This window comes from Lissotriton helveticus, chromosome 5_1 (genome assembly GCF_964261635.1).
Source record: "Lissotriton helveticus chromosome 5_1, aLisHel1.1, whole genome shotgun sequence".
NCBI classification, from domain to species: domain Eukaryota; kingdom Metazoa; phylum Chordata; class Amphibia; order Caudata; family Salamandridae; genus Lissotriton; species Lissotriton helveticus.
In genome coordinates, this window is record NC_136065.1 from 1,165,844,013 (window position 1) to 1,165,863,682 (window position 19,670).

The 19,670-nt window shown below is 45.7% G+C and overlaps 1 protein-coding gene across 4 annotated transcripts in view; it reads left to right on the forward strand.

Annotated features, from left to right (window-relative positions):
- Positions 1–350: 350 nt before the first annotated feature.
- LOC144755185 (caspase-7-like) overlaps positions 351–19,670 on the forward strand; it is a 237,730-nt gene continuing 218,410 nt past the window's right edge. Inside the window, exons 1-2 of one of the 4 annotated variants that reach the window (XM_078643846.1) lie at positions 351–920; positions 5,435–5,532. In XM_078643846.1, the coding sequence (XP_078499972.1) occupies positions 900–920; positions 5,435–5,532 (119 nt within the window). In that variant the 5' untranslated portion in view covers positions 351–899. Of the gene's footprint in view, positions 921–1,289; positions 2,569–5,434; positions 5,533–19,670 lie in introns of those variants that run through there. The other 3 variants (XM_078643849.1, XM_078643845.1, XM_078643847.1) reach the window with 3 other exon arrangements.

Consider the following 19,670-nt stretch of genomic DNA (forward strand, 5'->3'; position numbering starts at 1 on the left):
GGACGCATGTTTAAAATAAAAAAAGTAGGGGAAAGGAATCTATTGAATGATAGAAGTAGGGGCACGTCGTGCCCTACCGATCCCGTCCACTTCGACCACTGGATTTAGCTCCTTATTGTTGTAAAGAAGGGTTCCTTTGGGGGGCAATGAAGTCTTGTTAGTGCAGACAAACCCAGTCACTTTTCCAAGTTTACATTTACAAAACGGTGGACTTTGTCATGACAAGTCAAAGTGATGGTCACATACATGCCAATAGATCATCGGGGAGAGGTGTGGCGCCGCGGCCAGGGCGACTGACGCTGGAATCTGGGGATCAGCGGCCAGGGTGACTGACGCTGGAATCTGGGGATCAGGGTTCGATCCCCGGCTCCGGCGGCAGATTAGCCCAGCACCATGTGACTCTGGGCAATAACTTGCTTAATCTTTCCGACGGCCCCCAGCGCCTAGAGACCCTTACGGGTGATTGTGCGCTTTACAAATGTGGATTATTATAGATCCGATTCTCGTGGGAGACTCACGATTTTTAAAAAGAAAAAATGGCTTTACTTTAACTGTTCCGTCTAAAAATGTCTGTGATTCAATATAAATCAATGTGGAAAGTCCATTGCCCCGATTTTTATTTACTAGTTTCTCACTTTCCATGTTAAACTATTGGCATGTAATTTTATATCGTTTCAAAATGTGCAAGCTTTTAAACCAAGCACTACACAGCGCCTAGGAGCAAACCCCGTGACTTCCCGAAAAGTGAAAGTAAGATGCTGAAGGAACCGAACAGACTAAAAAGCCGGAGGACCTGTTTTACCGGCAGTAAAGGTGCGGCTGGGGGCGTGTCCCTCCCTCTACTTATTCCCAGTTAGTCGGCAGTTGACACTGAGGGGACCTGCGGCTTTTCTCTCGCCATGGACTCTGCACTCGACAAGGTAAATACAGTTTGTTATTCATGTATGCCAGTCTGTCTTTGAATGTGGGTCTGGCAGAGAGGGTCTTCTCCGCCCATCTTTCTCCTTCCCTTGGTTTCAGCGCCCACCCGCGGGGCAAAAGCGCGTTTTTCGGCGGATTCTGAATGTGTGTAGAGCTCATGCAACTAAACTTTAAGCCATGGCACCTTATACTGAAAGGAAAGCGTGTGTGTCACTAGTCTTAGTAAATGAATGCCAGCGGGTCAAAGGCAGCTGAAGTACATGAAACTACGTGTAGTGGACAAGCAGTCACTTTCACTCTCGGTTGGAAGGTGCGTCATCAGCATCCTACAGCACAGAGCTCCACACCTGTTTCAGCGAAGTTCAGTCATTTAACTAGGACAGTGATCGTAGAGTGGTCTACCGTCGATTTATTGATACCAAAATAAAGAATTTCAACTTTGGTTAGCCACGTCCTCAGAAAAATTGTGCTTTATTTCTGAAATATCAGGGTCGAAAAATGCAAGGAATGGAAACAGTTTTCTCCGGAAACCCATACATTGGGGGTCAAGGTGTGGCAGAGGGAAGGGGGTGCAGTCGTAAGGTCCAAGTATGAAAAGCAGTCTAACAGACTACATATACATTTTTTTTAAAATATCAGCTGAAAAGAAGTTGGCAACAATGACATATAAACCAGTAAATCTGTGCTTGAGATCACAAAGAGGCTGCATTTAAAATATTCTACAGGGTTAACACACCTGCTGCAGAGATCAATGTCTGGACATCAGCTTTGAGGGAAATACATTTGCGGTAAAACAACTTTAGCCATTAACACAGTTCTGAGAGAGTTCTGTGTTTTGTCCAGGGATAGGTTTGACTCAAAGTAGCACAGCGGGCTAATGCGCCTGCTGCAAAGCACATCGTTTAACATGCCTGCGCATATCTGGAGATTAATTAGGTATGTATGCGGGCTACTGCTTTTGATACAGATCCGTATGTTACATCCATTTCACACACATAAGCCTTTTAATACAGCACAGTGAGCTATATACAGGCATGGAGGAGCTGCAGGCAAACTGTGAGTCATGGATTCAGATCCTTAATGTTGTAAAGAATAGTTCCTTTGTGGGGTAATAACGTCTTGTTAGTGCAGACAACCCCAATCACGTTTCCAAGTTTATATTTAAAAAACTGTGGACTTTGTCATGCCAAGTCAAAGTGATAGTCTGACATACATGCCAATAGACCCGATTCAGGCGAGAGACTCACGATTTTATACGGAACAATGGTTTCGTTTTAAATCTATTTCGTCTAAACATGTCTGTGATTCAATATAAATTCAATGTGGAAAGTCCATTCACCCGAAGTTTATTTCCAAATGTTTCACTTTCCATTTAAATTATTGCCATGTTTGTTAAATTGCTTCAATCTGTGCAAGGTTCTAAACCAAGCCCTGCATAGCGCCAAGGACTGAACCCCGTGACTTCCCGAAAAGTGAAAGTAAGATGCTGCAGGAACCGACCAGACTAAAAAGCCGAGGACCTGTTTTATCGGCAGTAAAGGTGCGGCTGGGGGCGTGTCTGTCCCTCTACCTATTCCCAGTTAGTCGACAGTTGTCACTGAGGGGACTTGCGGCTTTTCTCTCGCCATGGACTCTGCACTCGACAAGGTAATACAGTGTGTTATTCATGGCTGTCAGTCTGTCTTTGAATGTGTGTCTGGCAGAGAGGGTATTCTTCGCCCACCTTTCACCTTCGCTGGGCTTCAGCGCCCACTTCATCGGGGCAAAGGCTCGTTTTTCGGCGGATTCTGAATGTGTGAAGAGCTCTTGTAACTAAACTTTAAGCCATGGCACCTTATGCTGAAAGGAAAGCGTGTGTCATTAGTCTTAGGAAATGAATGCCAGCGGGTCAAAGGCAGCTGAAGTACGTGAAACTCCTCCATGCAGTGGACAAGCAGGTCACTTTCACTTTCGGTTGGTAGGTGCGTCTTCAGTACAGCACAGAGCTCCGCACCCGTTTCAGGTAAGTTTAGACATTTAACTTGGAAAGTGATAGTAGGGTGGGCTGCCTTCGATTTCTTTAAACCAAAATATTATTTTTCATCATTGTTTGGCACATACTCTCAGAAAATAGTGTTCAGTTTCTAAAGTATCACTGTCTCAAAATACAATCTTCGTGCACGTCATCTTTTAAGGGTTGTGATGTCATGACATCAACTGCTGCAGATCCAGCAGCCAAGGTGAAAGGACGTTGTGCAACATCTTACACCCTACAGCCCCGTGCTTTATTGCTCTGTCAAAACTTTCTCTGATGATCTGGAGAGAGTACTGGGGATCAGAGTAGAGAGATTCCAGAGTATTTAACAGTAACCATCAGAGACCAATAAAAACAATGGGGTTGCCCTGTGTCACTCAGAATCTGGCTATATAATGGTATAGGCTGCAATGTGATCTGTCAGATGTTGCAATTGCGAGTAGTAGTTGTAGTAAATGTGGTAGGGACAGAGGAGAGTGACTCGAAAATGGTGAATACTTACTACAAGTAAGGAGTGGATATAGGGAGGGATGTGCACACATCAACAAAAGAGTAAGCCCATTCCTATTCATAACTGCGCTTCTAAAGTTACTACAGCCAAAAAGGACTCGAGCTTTTCATTTCAAGAGAGCTTCAGGCTTCCAGCGGGGATCTACACATTGCTCAACAGGTTGGTATGAAGGAAAAAAATGTATCTATCAATTTACTTAACTATAGGGAATATCAAATTACTCTATAAATGGTACAGTGTCCCATTCCAATTTTTAGACACTTCAAAAAACACACATACCACAATACCTTCCTTTGGAAAAATCATTAATTATTTAAATCTGAACAAAATTACACATATATAGAGATATACGTAACAAACATATATAGACATATACATAAAGAAATCTTGTTGACTATACCCACTTTTTTTTACAACAATTCAGTGTTCGCACATTCAATCTGGGCAATACACTGTGAGGTAATCCTATTTGCACATGAGGTTTCTACACCTCTACAAACATTTACTAAATGTGCCTCGAAATACAATTCTAAATCTTGTTTTCAAGTGGATTCCTCCCATCAAAACTGTCGACGCGTTTCAGCACTCATTCCTTCCTGGCTTCATCAGGACAAGGGTAAAGAAACCAACTTGCCCTTAACCGTGCATCGAAGCAAATAACTTGGAATACCGGAGTGGCGATACTTCTATGGCAGACGCAGGGAGACCACAGCAGAATGCCATGGTTGGGCTTCATATGGCTTTTGATGCCTTTGACTAATTCTTTACAGCAGAGAGGTGACTGGATTACGCTGTACGGGAGTGACTTGATTTTTTCACTTCGGGGTATCACTTTCCAGGAGCATGAAGCTTTAAGACCACGTTGGTTCATTTATCCATGTTCAGGTGATGCACACTTAACATTTCCCCACCCAGCTGTGTTCTACAGTCAGGTGGAGAAGAGTCACAAGCTCTCAGGCACTGTCTGAGCAGCACACCAGGCCGCACATCTCCAATCCCAGAGCTTCTCTCATGCTGAGAATAGTATTTCCAGTATAAGAGCAGTGTCAGGATTGGCATCTGGGAGCGTGCACAATGTCCACCAGCCCTGGAGTCGAGGGTTGAGAGAGAAGCAATGCAGCAACTGCAGCGGGAGGTAAGTAAAGTTTCATATTTCTTTTTTTGTCAGTGTGTCTGTGCTTATTTTTGTATACCCATTTACCACCTGAAGGCTCACTATTTTGAACCCCAAGCAGCCACCACTGTGATTTTCACTGTTTGTTTAGCTGGAACAACATTTAGATATGGTCTCAATTTAAACAGACACACAGCTGGTAGTTAAAGTGATGACTGGTCGGGGGTGAGTAGAAAGGCATCAACATTCATGAACTATTGTATATTAAAGTATTGTACTGTACTTGTTACTGTCGGTTTGTGGCTTTGTGGGTTTTTGAAATCTTGGTCATGACTTGAAAGCGGTTTTCTGATTGGACACAGTTATGAACCATAAGCGTGATATCGCCAGGGGTGGGAGTAACTTGCGTGATTACGATTCATGTAGTTAAAATTTAGATATTGTTTCTCCTTTGTGAATGGATGCTGAGTACCCTCAATCCTAATTCTGTTGCATGTAGTAAAAGTGGAATCATACAAACCACTGGTGCCACGAAACACTGGAAATGGAATAGTCATGATTGTGCAGAATTTGGTAAGTACTATAAGGCAAGAAATGTATTGTTATTGAAGTTAAAAGATAATTCCTTGCGATAAAAAGTAAGTACTTATAAAATGAGAGGTTATTTCTGGCCTTGCTGCTGGAAAATGAATTTCTCATTCTCTATTCGAAGAAAACATCTGATCCGGTATTCAAGTCTTGGAACTGATGGAATCACTAGTGATAAAACCTCACCTTGAGTCTGTCACATTAAAAATGTTTCTTGCAACACTGTGCATTGCCTCTGTAAACACTGATAGAGTTGTGTGTATGTCTTTATCCATGTGTCCAACAGATGGAAACCTCTGAAGCTGCTTGTGTGCCTGATATGGAAGGAGGGGATACAACTGATGCCAGACCCGACAGGAGTGCTAGGAGTCCTGTTATAACAAAGTGAGTGATGCTCTCTCTCCTCTTTGCTATTCTTGAAAATGCGTGCCTGGTCTGAAATCACAATGCACTAATGCATAACCGAGTCCTCCAAAACGCATGAGATTCTCAAAGGTGCATCCGCATTGTACAGTGATGGATCTCGAAGCGTGAGCACCCCAAGGATCAGCGGGGCATATTTATGATGGGAATGCGCCACGTTTGCGTCACGCAACTGCGGCGTAAACGTGGCGCATCCCTACGGCCCATTTACAACGTGACGCACCTAGGCAGATGCGTCACGTTGTAAAGCCCTGCGCCACTTGTGGGCGTTCCGGCGCAGGGTGGGCGTTCCGGGGCAGGTGCGCCTCGCAAAAGTGGCTGAGTGAAATCTATAAGATTTCACTCAGTCACTTTCAGGCCAATGCTGCGTCAAAACCCTGCGCCTGCTTGAAGCAGGCGTAGGTCTTGACGCAGCATTGTATAGATGGGGCACCCCCGAGCCTTGCTGGAGCTGCGTCGCGCTTGCGACGCAACTCCAGCAATGCGCCACCTTTACGGCACAGATGCGTCACACATCTGTGCCGTTTTTGCCCCATGGTGCGCTGCATTGTAAATGCGGCGCACCATGGGTGGCGGAGCAGCAGCGCAAAATAACTGGCGCATCCCTGGGGATGCGCCAGTTATCATAAATCCGCCCCAGCATGTTTAGGTCACCCGCATCCTCCACGGGGAAACTCCACCACCTCATTGAGGCTTTCCCAGCCCCCAATGCTTCCCCGCCAAGCACCACAGAATGGTCTCCAGTGGGTGGGTTGATAGCCATTACTGAATTGCACTTGCAGTTTGAGAATGCACATTGGTATTTGAGAATCATGATCAGACAAGGTTCATGCCTACTCCTGCAGTTCAGATGCACCTTCAAATCTGCATGTGATTCTTAAACATGCATGCCTACTTGCAGCTTCAGATCCTCACACATTCGTGAACAATGCTGATTTTGTTTTCTCAATAATCACATAACAGCACAGTAAGTTGCAGAAAAACATATGTATACTTTGCAGTCACTATTTCTCAGTGAAAAAAAACATGGAAACACGACATTACCAATTTTAGATTATTTTTCATTATGCTGTTGATGGATGAAGGAAGATCTGTTTAGGGTGCACTCTCATGCGTTGCCTAAAATTGCCAATTTTTGTTTGAATTATAGAGTTTAATGGGACAAAGCATGTAGTGGTGGCCACACCTACCTCTATGCAAACCTTACTTTCTCCATCTCAGGAACCATGTCTAACATATCATCCAAGGAGAGTTATATCAAACTTGTCAAACAGCCACTCTCCCCAAGCAGTGTTTTGGATTTGCCATTTTTTGTGGTGTAGGCAGGAGCATGGAAGCTCAGTACCCAGATTGCATCTAGAAATTGTGCCTCAGAAACAGAGCCTGTGGGGGAAAAATGGCCACAATATGTTCGTTGAGCCTAGCAACACTGGCCCACCAGATAAATGTAATCACTGGTAGCAGTAGAAAGGAGGCTGCAGGAGTGGCAGGACAAGTCCCATATGACTGGACTTGATGTTTGTGTGTGCCATCCTCCTCAAGAGCTCCTGAAGGTGGAGCAGGACATCCTTGTCGGCAGAACTGAAAATAGGATTTATCGAGCAGCGCCACTTGAACCCACACAGAAGCGCCATGTTTTGCAACAACTGCAGAAGCTCAGTCTAATCAAATAGACAGTGTGGGATAAATGGTCTGGGCCAAATAAAAAGCGGTGCACATTTAAGGCCGCAATCCGTGTGTCAACCTCAAACATATTTTATGTTGATGATTCTTTGTTAATTTGTTCCTCACTGGCTTTGAAATTCCATTTTTGGTTGAAAGTTTCCAAGTTCAGCAGAGTCATGGCAATTGTTTATTGAGTCCAAATCATGGCTTTCTTATGCATCATGGCGACACCAGCCCTTCCAACTCATCTAAGGAAGTGCTAAGTAAAGACACAAAATAAACTCAAGTTATATGTTTAAGTGTGTATCATAATGCTTCCGGCTACCCTCTTTGTCACACCCTTTGCCACTTATGTCCTATTCTTGTACAGTATAGGAAAATATGGGGATCCCTACTAAACAAATGGGGTTGCTACACGTAGGGAAAGAACACAAATTGGAGAAAAAACAATAGCAAACATTCATTTAACACATTTGACTTTTAAGGTGCAGTAATGGATAGCCCACAAATTGATGTATGAAAAAATATATTTTTATTCTATTTTATTCCCTTTTCAGTATTTTTTGTTTATTTTCTATTATAGTTGCAATATTTCAACTCATAAAGTGCAGTTTATATTGTTATTTACATTTCACATTTACATTCATGATTCTAAAAACAAAACGGATACAAATGATGATGGCTAGCGGCAGAATAGAAAGTACGCGCGTTTCAGCACTGCTGCCTTCATCAGGAAACCGTCTTTTAGCATAATCTCTCTTAAATAGATCAAGCGTTTTGACTATCTTTACAAATAGGATGATATGGCACATATGGTGGTACGTGAATCGATTCTATTTCCTGCAATAATTAAAAAGATGTATCAATTGAATCATTTAATTTTTTTCTGTTTCAATAGGCCCATATTTTTAAATCATCTTCAGTCCGTCGTGATAGTATTTGGCCATTAATATTTGAACATGTTGGATAAGTGAATGCCCTGCAGCGTTTATTGTATGACACGACCGCTGTATATTAATCCAAAATTTCGGTAAATTCGGTTCTCTTACAAGCTATTTTAAATAGCGCTATACATATTCTGTTTATAGAGGACACCTGGTGATTTTCACTGTTTTATAGGGCATCAATAGCATCGAATGATAGAATATGCTTACACGATGGTATTCATCATTCTGAAGGATGGCGTTTTCAGTCTTGGAGAAACGCGGAACCTGATAACATTTATCGATACTACAGCTGCCCACCAGAAACGCGAATGCCATTGTGAAAGCATATTCTATCTATCGATGCTATTGATGCCCTATAAAACAGTGATAATCACCAGGAGTCCTCTATAAACAACAGAATATGTATAGCGCTATTTAAATTAGCTTGTAAGAGAACCGAATTTACCGAAATTAAGGATTAAGATACAGCGGTCGCGTCATACAATAAAGGATGCAGGGCATTCACTTATCCAACATGTTCAAATATTAATGGCCAAATACTATCACGACGGACAGAAGATGATTTAAGAATATGGGCCTATTGAAATATAAGAAAATTAATTGATTCAATTGATACATCTTTTTATTTATTGCAGAAAATAGAATCGATTCACGTACCAACATATGTGCCGTATCATCCTATTTGTAAAGATAGTCAAAACGCTTGATCTATTTAAGAGAGTTTGATAGAGAGCATCGTATCACCCAGGCTACCGGGGACTTCAAGATGGTGTCCAGTGGTCCACCTCAACCAGAGGCATCAAGCGGTCTAGTCTACGGAGCAAGGGAGGAACAGAAGCCCGGACAGGAGTTAAAAGAGAGCCGTTGGCTCAGCTGTGGGCCGTCTGGTGATTGGAGATCAGGAGGAGGCGCAGCTGCGACGGACAGCGGGTGGAGAGGAGACGAAACTAGGCAGGACGGAGCATGTGGAGACGGGGTGAAGAATCCAGGCGCTGGAACACGGAGTCGACGAATCGACGGAGCAGCGGAGCTGACCCACGGGAGGTTTCCCCAACACACACCGCCCTCGTATCCGGCTGTCCCTCCGAGCAATAGGACACCGCGATACCCATTGATACGGTCACCGGGGACCGTAGCTCCAGGCAAGTGACGTGGGGAGAACGGTGGAGGAAGAAGTTGGAGGGCACAGGACTGTGGGGCTTGTGGCATAAATAAAGTTGTGCACGCTGCATGCAAACACTCTTTTCTTCCCTTCCCCATTCCTTGTTACCCCGACCCTTCCTCCTACTTAGGGATACCACTAACCTCGGTGACCCCAAGGTATTGGTGACGGGTGCATGCATAGAGCTTAAAGAATCTATACAGTTCGTGACGGTAGTGTTCTTCTGTTTGCCTTTTGGGAGACGCCGGTACGAGTGACCTGTGAGGAAGAGTGACCAAGAAAGAGAGAGACCGAGAACTGCTTCCCTGAACTCCAAAGACCGCGCCCGACACACTTTGTTATTTGCTACCAAGTATTCTGAACGGTTTATCCTTTTGACGCGTGAATAAAACGCTTATGTTGCTACTGTCAATGACTGTGTGAAAGAGTTAATTTAAAGACAAAGTATCGAAACGCTTACACAGAGATTATGCTAAAAGACGGTTTCCTGATTGTAGGAGGATGGATATCTGACTATGTTTACGCCAGATTGTTTGCCTTGTGTTTAGCTGGTTTTGGACTTAGTTGGCCTGGGACCATGCTAATCAAGGCCCCAAGCTATCTGCTCTCTCTGTAAAATGGACTCCATGTACGCTAGGTACATAACTAATTGGATTTTGAGTCACCTTATCAGCCCCTGTACAGTGTACTATAGGTACCCAGGGCATAGGTGCACACAAGGCCTACCAGGGGCTGTAGCATATCTTTTGCCACCCCTGGCTGGCCATCCAAACTGACACAACTTGCTGATCGCTCAGCTGGGGCAAGGTCGTGTAATCACCCCTTACTTAGGTATAGTATTCCTATATCTACCTTTACATATAGACACATATGCACCTATAAGTCACTCCTATGGCAGGCCTTAACAATCCTGGAGGCAGAGTGCTTGGTTTTATGTGAGATGGTGCTCTAGCATGAGCTGAGCCTGTCTGCAGCTTTCAGAACCATGTCCTTATAGCTGTTCTATGATATTGTCATACCATATACTCTTAAGTGGATTATAATCCTCACGGTTATTGCTAACTTTGGTTTGGCTTTATCAAAACATGTTGTGTAAGGTGCCATACACTTTGGAATACTACCCCCTCGCCAGTTCTGGCGACGGGGGACGCATTCCACCCTTCTAGAGGGAGAAGACATGTTGCTAACGGTAAATGCGGTTAAAACTAACCAGAGCCTCAGCATCACAAAATGGATGCTGCTGCCACAGACACAAGTCTGGCTTCCTGCTGCTGACCGAAACTCCGGCAGGGGAGGCCTGGATAAAAGGTTTCCTGTCACAGGGAGGTGTTAGCACCACCCCAGACAGGAGATAGTGGATTGGGCAGGGAGGGCTGAATGAAACTAGATACTGCCTGGGGCACACAAGGTGTCCCATGCATAGCCCAGTTCAAACCGGTCCTGGGGCACTCCAGCCCCAGCTCTGGCGCGAAACTGGACAAAGGGAAAGGGGTGTAACCACCCCCTTCCTGGGTCCCACCTATAGGAGGGACCTAGCAGGTAATCCAGCCCCTTGATTTGGAATAAAGGTAGGAGCTGCGTCCTAAGACAGCAGATAATCCTGACTGAAACTTTGATACATAACTCTAGACCCTTCGACATCCTACTCGACGTAGAAGACTGAAGAATCTCCCTTGTGGTCAAGAAATGACCACCCTGAGCAAGCAGGCACCATCAAGCGCTCAAAGGTTTGATTTGTTGTTGCTCCCGCCGGGGCTTGAACAACAGAGACCAACAATAACTGGACTTCCAGACATCCTACAGCCCGATCCACAGCCACAGCAAAGCTGAGACCCGTGGAGGCGACGTAAGACGTGGGACCGGCCATTTGGAAAGCCAGCGAAGTGCTTCCCGTGCAGCTCCCGAGGCACCCTCATAGCTGTACATTGGGAATTGAGAAGCCCTATCCCCGAGCATCATTTGCACCAAAGATCACCTCTCCACACTCACCAAGTGCTGCGTGGGGCCCTTTTGCATTTTCCTGCTTGACGCTTCTGTCCGGTCACTGGCCCGTTGGCTAGTGGCCTCTGTGACGACGAACCTTCAAATTTACAACACTGGTCTGGTTGCTCCAGACTGGCCTTTGCTCCCCTGAAAAGGAGCAGCCCATCAGACCTTGCTGGTCTGATCCAGAAGCCATCTTCGATTCCTGCGTGGTTTGCATTTGCCAAGGCCTGTTGACTCCAATCCGGAATCCGACACTGCCGACAGCGAGAGCCTTTGTGGGACAGTCCGTGACCGACTCCTGGTCATCGTTGATACCTCCGGGTCTACGTGGCAGCGGAGACAAGCTTCTCGACAACCACCTGATTGCGCCCGACATCGCCTGGTTCCTTCCTGGTTCCTTCCTGGTCACTGGCTAGTGACCCAGACTCTGTCCCCTCTGCTTTCAGGTACTCTACATCTTCGATCCACCCTTGGATCCAACCGGACTCTTCTCTCCTGGTCGCCTGCAGCATCTTTTCCTCCAGGCTCCATAGAACTCCACGACGAAACCGACATAGTTTGACACCTATGCACCCGCTTCCTGTGGGTGAGGTAACGCCAGCACTACGGTGCTCCTGTAGAGATTTACATCCCTAGTGTCCTAGTTTTAAGTGGTTAAGTTCTAGTCCAGTCGGAAGACTTCCAAAACTGCAACTTTCTAACTTTTACGCACCATTGACTTGCATTGGTGCACGCATGTGCATTTAGACACTGCCCCCGCATCCTGTAGGCCGCCCACGTCCTAACTTCTGTTAGTCCAGTGTATCCCCAGCGATTTTCAAGGCCCTAGGCCTTACCATTGTTCGTGACGTGGTTCTTATACCACTATTTTAGTATATGGTTTTAAGGGCCACCAGGGCCTAGCCATATTTGTGCAACTTTTGTATGTTATATGAAGTTCTTTGTTTAACGCTTGTGCTTCTGTTCTCATAAAGAGGACAGGGGATTATTCTAGGAATAAATACATATATTTTATAATATATAACTTGTGTGGTGTCCTTTCATTTGGTATTAAAAAGGATTGCATATGGTAAAACAGCTGGCTTCACATGCCCTCTTGAGTTTAGCCTAAGACTGCTTTTGTTCATGCTACCCCTAGGATAGCTGGTCTATAAGGTGGACTTACAACCAATCACCATAAGGGTTGTTTGGACTGGTACAAGGTGCTCACTAGAATAGTGAACATCATACACCAGGCCAACTTCTCAAATTGGTGTGCAGCGGTTGGGATTTGAGCCTGCTGTTGTTTTACCAATTGTAATCTTTGACAATATCATTTGAAAGATCACATCAAGTACCATAGGTACATATAAACAAAGCTTTAAATACTTAAGTTCTACTGAACTTAGTAGTTGTAGACCAAAGGGCTTAGCACACCCTGACTACAACTCACTGGTAAGGTTCTAGTAGGAAAACACTTAGTGTAGGCAGGTGCACACACCCACACCTCACTAGTCATGTCTGGCACAGGTGAACAATCCAGTTCTCTACCTGTGGAATGACTTCCCCTCAGAGAAAAGAGCATGAGGCTAGGATGAGAGCTGTCCAACTTCAGATAGAGAAGGAGGAAACAGCCCTGGCCCAAGCTAAACTTGCTTAAGCAAGGGAAAGAAAAATGTGTGGATTAGATTCCACTGGTGGCAGCAAAATCCCTCGGGATAAAGACAGGCCCTATGATCATAGAAACCTGAGTAAGATTGTGCCCCCCCTACAAAGATGAGGATGACATCCACAAATGGATGACTGCTCTGGAGAGAGCCTGCATGGTACAGCAGGTTCCCCAAGATCAGTGGGCAGCAATCTTGTGGCTTTCCTTTTCAGAAAAAGGAAAAGAGAAGCTCCTCACAGTTAGACATGAGGATGCTAAAACCTACACTGTCCTGAAGAGTGCTCTTATTGATGGGGTTGGCCTAACCACTGAGCAATACAGGTTGTTGTTCAGAGATACCCAAAAAGCTCAGACTCAGGACTGGACTGATTTTGTAGATTGTGCTAATAAGGCTCTGGAAGGTTGGTTACTGGGCAGCAAAGTACATGACTATACAGGATTGTATAATTTGATTATGAGGGAGCAGATCCTTAGTAATTGTCAAAACCAGCTTTTACACCAGCACCTGGTGGACTCAGATCTGACCTCTCCACAAGAATTGGGTAAGAGGGCAGACAAATGGGTCAGAACCAGGATTAGGCCTAAGAATCAGGGTGGTGACCAAAAGAAAGATAATTCCAAGACTCAAGAGAAGGGTGGGGATAAATCAAAAGACAAGTCTCCCACAGGGCCCCAAAACTCCAAGGGTGGACGTGGGTCCCAAAACACCTCCTCTGTCAAGAAACCTTATTGCCATGCCCGTAAACAGCCTGGCCACTGGAAGACTGATAGCAGTTGCCCAAAGAATAACAATAAGGAAAATATTCCTCCAAGTAAGCCTCCAACACCTCCTGTTACTATTAGTAGTAATCCCCCAGGTGGTGGGAGTACCCCCAAAAATTTGGCTGGGTTTACTTTTGGAACTCATGTGGGCTCTGGCCTAACCAGGTCCCCTACTACAGCTACTTTTGTCTGTGAATATTGCATGGGGGTTGCCAACTTCACTGCTTGTCCAAACACTTTGAGCAGGTACAGACAGGAGCCCCTCATCAATAGTCAGAAAGTTGAGGCCTATAGAGACACAGGGGCTAGCATCACTATGGTGACTGAGAGTCTAGTCCCCTCAAGGCAACTTTTCCCTGGAGCCACATACCAGGTGACTAATATTGATGGAGTGCAGACAAACCATCCCATTGCAGTAGTAAATTTCAGCTGGGGAGGTGTCACTGGCCCAAAGAGAGTGGCAGTGTCTACAAACTTGCCTGTAGATTGTCTACTGGGAAATGATTTAGAGATCTCAGCCTGGACTGAGGTAGAGCAAATAACCCATTCCAAAATGGTAGGTCTCCATGGAAAGGTTAGTGGGGCTATGATGGCCACAGCCCCAATCCAAGATGTCCTCCCTGAACAGGTTGGTAGGGCTGTGCCAGTCTCAGCCCAATCTCAAGCAGATTCCTTCCCTGAACAGGTTAGCAGGGCTCTGATGGTAACAGCCCATACCCAAACTGAGTACCTTCCTGAAAAGGTTGTGAAGCCTGAAACTATGGATCACTCCACACAAACAGAGATAATTGAGGAGGAAGAGAAACCTCTCTCCCACCAGACTTTAGGAAAGGATCAGCCTCCTCAGGGAACTGATCTTACCCCCTGTGAAGAAACTGCCCCAGAGGTAGTCAGGCCTAGCCTGACAGAGCCCCTGATGTCAGTGGACCCTTCCAAGGTGCGACCCAGTCTGGAGCAGGTAACCTGCCCCTCTCTACCCTGCCTCAGTCAGCCCAGGGCTGCAGAGGTCAAGGAGGCCAGTGGACCCCAAAGCGCCCCCTGTCCAATAGAACACCCCCATCTGCAGATTAGGGGCACCAAAGCTAGCAGCCCTAGCAATGTAAAAACTTCAAAAACTCCGGAGGGATCTCCCTTACACCAAGTTAGGAACCTCCCCCAGATGGACACTGTTGGGCACAGCCAAACATGGGACCCAAAGGTCCCAAACCTGACCTGTCCCTCCAGTAAGCCAACCAAAGGGACTCAGCCTCCAGCTGTAGGCAGCCAGAGGTTGACCCTGAGAGCACAGTGCAACTCGGTCATGGAAAGAAAGGCACCCATGGTGGATAGTGATTGGAGGAAGTTGAGCCCTACATTAGTGGAGTCTCACGTCAGTACTCCATCTTAACACCAGCCTTTTTCTTTGCCAAAACACACCACAGGTAGTAATTCCCTATGGTGGAGACCCTCTGCTACCCCTAGGGTGAGGGATTGCTTAGTGGACCATGAGATAGGGGGTAACCATGCCAGTGCAGGTTCCTCCTTATTTGGCCACTCAGGCAATATAGGCTTACCTGGTCAAGGATAGCCTTATCTCCTTTCGTTTTGGGGGGGGGGGGGGGGGTTATGTAGGAGGATGGATATCGGACTACGGTTACCCCAGATGTTTTGCCTTGTGTTTAGCTGGTTTTCAACTTAGTTGGCCTGGGACCCTGCTAATCAGGGCCCCAGGCTATCTGCTCTCTCTGTAAGATGGACTCCATGTACCTTAGGTACATAACTAATTGGATATTGAGTCACCTGATCAGCCCCTGTACAGTGTACTATAGGTACCCAGGGCATAGGTGCACCCAATGCCTACCATGGGCTGTAGCATATCTTTTGCCACCCCTGGCTGGCCATCCAAACTGACACAACTAGCTGATCACTCAGCTGGGGCAAGGTTGTGTAATCACCCCTTGCTTAGGTATAGTATTCCTATATCTACCTTTACATATAGACACATATGCACCTATAAGTCACTCCTATGGCAGGCCTTAACAATCCTGGAGGCAGAGTGCTTGGTTTTATGTGAGATGGTGCTCTAGCATGAGCTGAGTCTGTCTGCAGCTTTCAGAACCATGTCCTTATAGCTGTTCTATGATATTGCCATACCATATACTCTTAAGTGCATTATAATCCTCGCGGTTATTGCTAACTTTGGTTTGGCTTTATCAAAACATGTCGTGTAAGGTGTCATACACTTTGGAATACTACCCCCTCGCCAGTTCTGGCAACGGGGGTAGCATTCCACCCTTCTAGAAGGAGAAGACATGTTGCCAACAGTAAACGCGGTTAAATCTAACCAGAGCCTCAGCATCACAAAATGGATGCTGCTGCCACAGACACAAGTCTGGCCTCCTGCTGCTGACTGAAACTCCGGCAGGGGAGGCCTGGACAAAAGGTTTCACAGGGAGGTGCTAGCACCACCCCAGACAGGAGATAGTGGATTGGGGCAGGGAGGGCTGAATGAAACTAGACACTGCCTGGGGCACACAAGGTGTCCCATGCATAGCCCAGTTCAAACCGGTCCTAGGGCACTCCAGCCCTAGCTCTGGCGTGAAACTGGACAAAGGGAAAGGGGTGTAACCACCCCCTTCCCGGGTCCCACCCAAAGGAGGGACCTAGTAGGTAATCCAGCCCCTTGATTAGGAATAAAGGTAGGAGCTGCGTCCAAAAAACAGCATATAATCCTGACTGAAACTTTGATACATAACTCTGGACCCTTCGACATCCTACTCGACGTAGAAGACTGAAGAATCTCCCTTGTGGTCAAGGAGTGCCCACCCTGTGCAAGCAGGCACCATCAAGCGCTCAAAGGTTTGCTTTGTTGTTGCTCCCGCCGGAGCTCGAACAACAGAGACCAACAAGAACCAGACTTCCAGACATCCGACAGCCCGATCCACAGCCACAGCAAAGCTGAGATCCGTGGAGGCGACGTGAGATGTGGGACGGGCCATCTTAGAAAGCCAGCAAAGTGCTTCCCGTGCAGCCTCCGAGGCATCCTCGACGCTGTGCATTAGGAATTGAGAAGCCCCAGCCCCGAGCATCATTTGCACCGAAGATCACCTCTCCACACTCACCGAGTGCTGCGTGGGGCCCTTTTGCATTTTCCTGCTTGACGCGTCTGTCCGGTCACTTGCCCGTGGGCTAGTGGCCTCTGTGACAACAAACCTTCAAATTTACAATACTGGTCTGGTTTCTCCAGACTGGCCCTTGCTCCCCTGAAAAGGAGCAGCCCATCAGACCTTGCTGGTCTGATCCAGAAGCCATCTTCGATTCCTGCGTGGGTTGCATTTGCCAAGGCCTGTTGACTCCAATCCGGAAGCCGATAACGCCGACAGTGAGAGCCTTTGCAGGACAGTCCATGACCGAATCCTGGTCATTGTTGATACCTCCGGGTCCACGTGGCAGCAGAGACAAGCTTCTCAACAACCACCTGATTGCGCCCAACATCGCCTGGTTCCTTCCTGGTTCCTTCCTGGTCACTGGCTAGTGACCCAGACTCTGTCCCCTCTGCTTTCAGGTACTCTACATCTTCGATCCGCCCTTGGATCCAACCGGACTCTTCTCTCCTGGTCGCCTGCAGCATCTTTTCCTCCAGGCTCCATAGAACTCCACGACGAAACCCGACATACTTTGACACCTATGCACCCGCTTCCTGTGCGTGAGGTAACACCAGCACTACGGTGCTCCTGTAGAGATTTACATCCCTAGTGTCCTAGTTTTAAGTGGTTAAGTTCTAGTCCAGTCGGAAGACTTCCAAAACTGCGACTTTCTAACTTTTACGCACCATTGACTTGCATTGGTGCACGTGTGTGCATTTAGACACTGCCCCCGCATCCACGTCCTAACTTCTGTTAGTCCTGTGTATCCCCAGCGATTCTCAAGGCCCTAGGCCTTACCATTGTTCGTGATGTGGTTCTTATACCACTATTTTAGTATATGGTTTTAAGGGCCACAATGGCCTAGCCATATTTGTGCAACTTTTGTATGTTATATGAAGTTCTTTGTTTAACGCTTGTGCTTCTGTTCTCATAAAGAGTACAGGGGATTATTCTAGTAATAAATACATATATTTTATAATATATAACTTGTGTGGTGTCCTTTCATTTGGTATTAAAAAGGATTGCATATGGTAAAACAGCTGGCTTCACATGCCCTCTTGAGTTTAGCCTGAGACTGCTTTTGTCCATGCTACCCCTAGGATAGTTGGTCTATAAGGTTGACTTACAACCAATCACCATAAGGGTTGTTTGGACTGGTACAAGGTGCTCACTAGTATAGTGAACATCATACACCAGACCAACTTCTCACACTGATGAAGGCAGCAGTGCCGAAACGCGCGTAGTTTCTATTCTGCCGCTAGCCATCATCATTTGTATCCGTTTTGTTTTTAGAATCATGAATGTAAATGTGAAATGTAAATAACAATATAAACTGCACTTTATGAGTTGAAATATTGCAACCATAATAGAAAAGAAACAAAAAAATACTGAAAAGAGAATAAAATAGAATACAAATATATTTTTTCATACATCAATTTGTGGGCTATCCATTACTGCACCTTAAAAGTCAAATGTGCTAAATGAATGTTTGCTATTGTTTTTTCTCCAATTTCTATTCTTGTACACTATACTTTGAATTTCAGGTGACTTCTGGCGTCCTTAATGTGTCAGTGCCTGTATGCTTAGTTCAGTGTTGTCTACTTAACTGGTCCCCATCTGTGTTTTGCTTATAAAGTACTGCACGTTCAGAGATATAAAGGTGCGCCAAGCCATTTCAAATTCTTATTGATTTTGGTTGTCTATTCAGAAGAAGTTTTAAGCCAGGCCATTTACATCAGTCTAAATAGTATTGAAAATATACCCCTTTTCCTTATAGTGAAAAAAGATAATTCACTTACGATTCTCTTTATGGAGAAATAGGATAAAAAGTAAAATATTTTAATAATAGCAATTGAATTCCTCTGATGGATAAGGAAAATCGAGTTTTTTCCTGTATTGAATCTTATGCAGTGTTCACAGAAACAAGATTGTCTTCAGACTTTTTAGCCCAAGAAATTTGTGACTTCTTTTTTACAAGGCCATTCGTGTTTCTTTTGCTCCTCAATGAAGTCCAACTCACAATAGCCTACACTGCTGTTTTGTACCGTGAGTTTTATACTAACACTGACTCAACAAAGAACAAGCATTTACAATGCAATGGTTTTGCCTTTGTTAAAGTTAGAGCTATTGGCATTGCTCTTGACATTATTTTTATTTATGTGTTTTTTTAAAACATAAATAAATGGCATTGTCATTTACAATGCAACTAGCTTTATCTCTCGCAAATGACACACACAAACACCCACAGAGAGCCCCCCACACACACACAGAGCCCCCCCCACACACACACACAGAGCCCCCCACACACACACCCACACAGAGCCCCCCACACACACAGCCACACAAAGCCCCCCCACACACACACCCACACGGAGCCCTCCACACACACCCACACAGAGCCCCCCCACACACTGCGACCCCCCCCACACACTGCAAGCCCTACACACTGCGACCCCCATTTCAATAGATGTGTGATGCTTACCTGGTACTAAATTGGTCCATGCATGGCTGAAAGGTTGAAATGGTGTAGGAGGCAAGGGGACACATGTGAGCATGGAGAGAAAGGAGTATAAGTTTGAGATTAGTGACTGGGTGAAAATAAAATCAGGAAGGACACAGGGTGGTCTTTCCAAATTAGATGGTCTATTTCAGGTAGAAAATGTCAGTAGGTTCTTTGTGTTCTTGAGGAAGGGGATAGGTCCAACCGGCACCATAATCGGACGTTTATTGTTTATACCCATTCACAACAGGTAACTAGGCAGGATGGTCGTCTCAGAGCCCAATCAGCAGTGAAGCAACAAGGT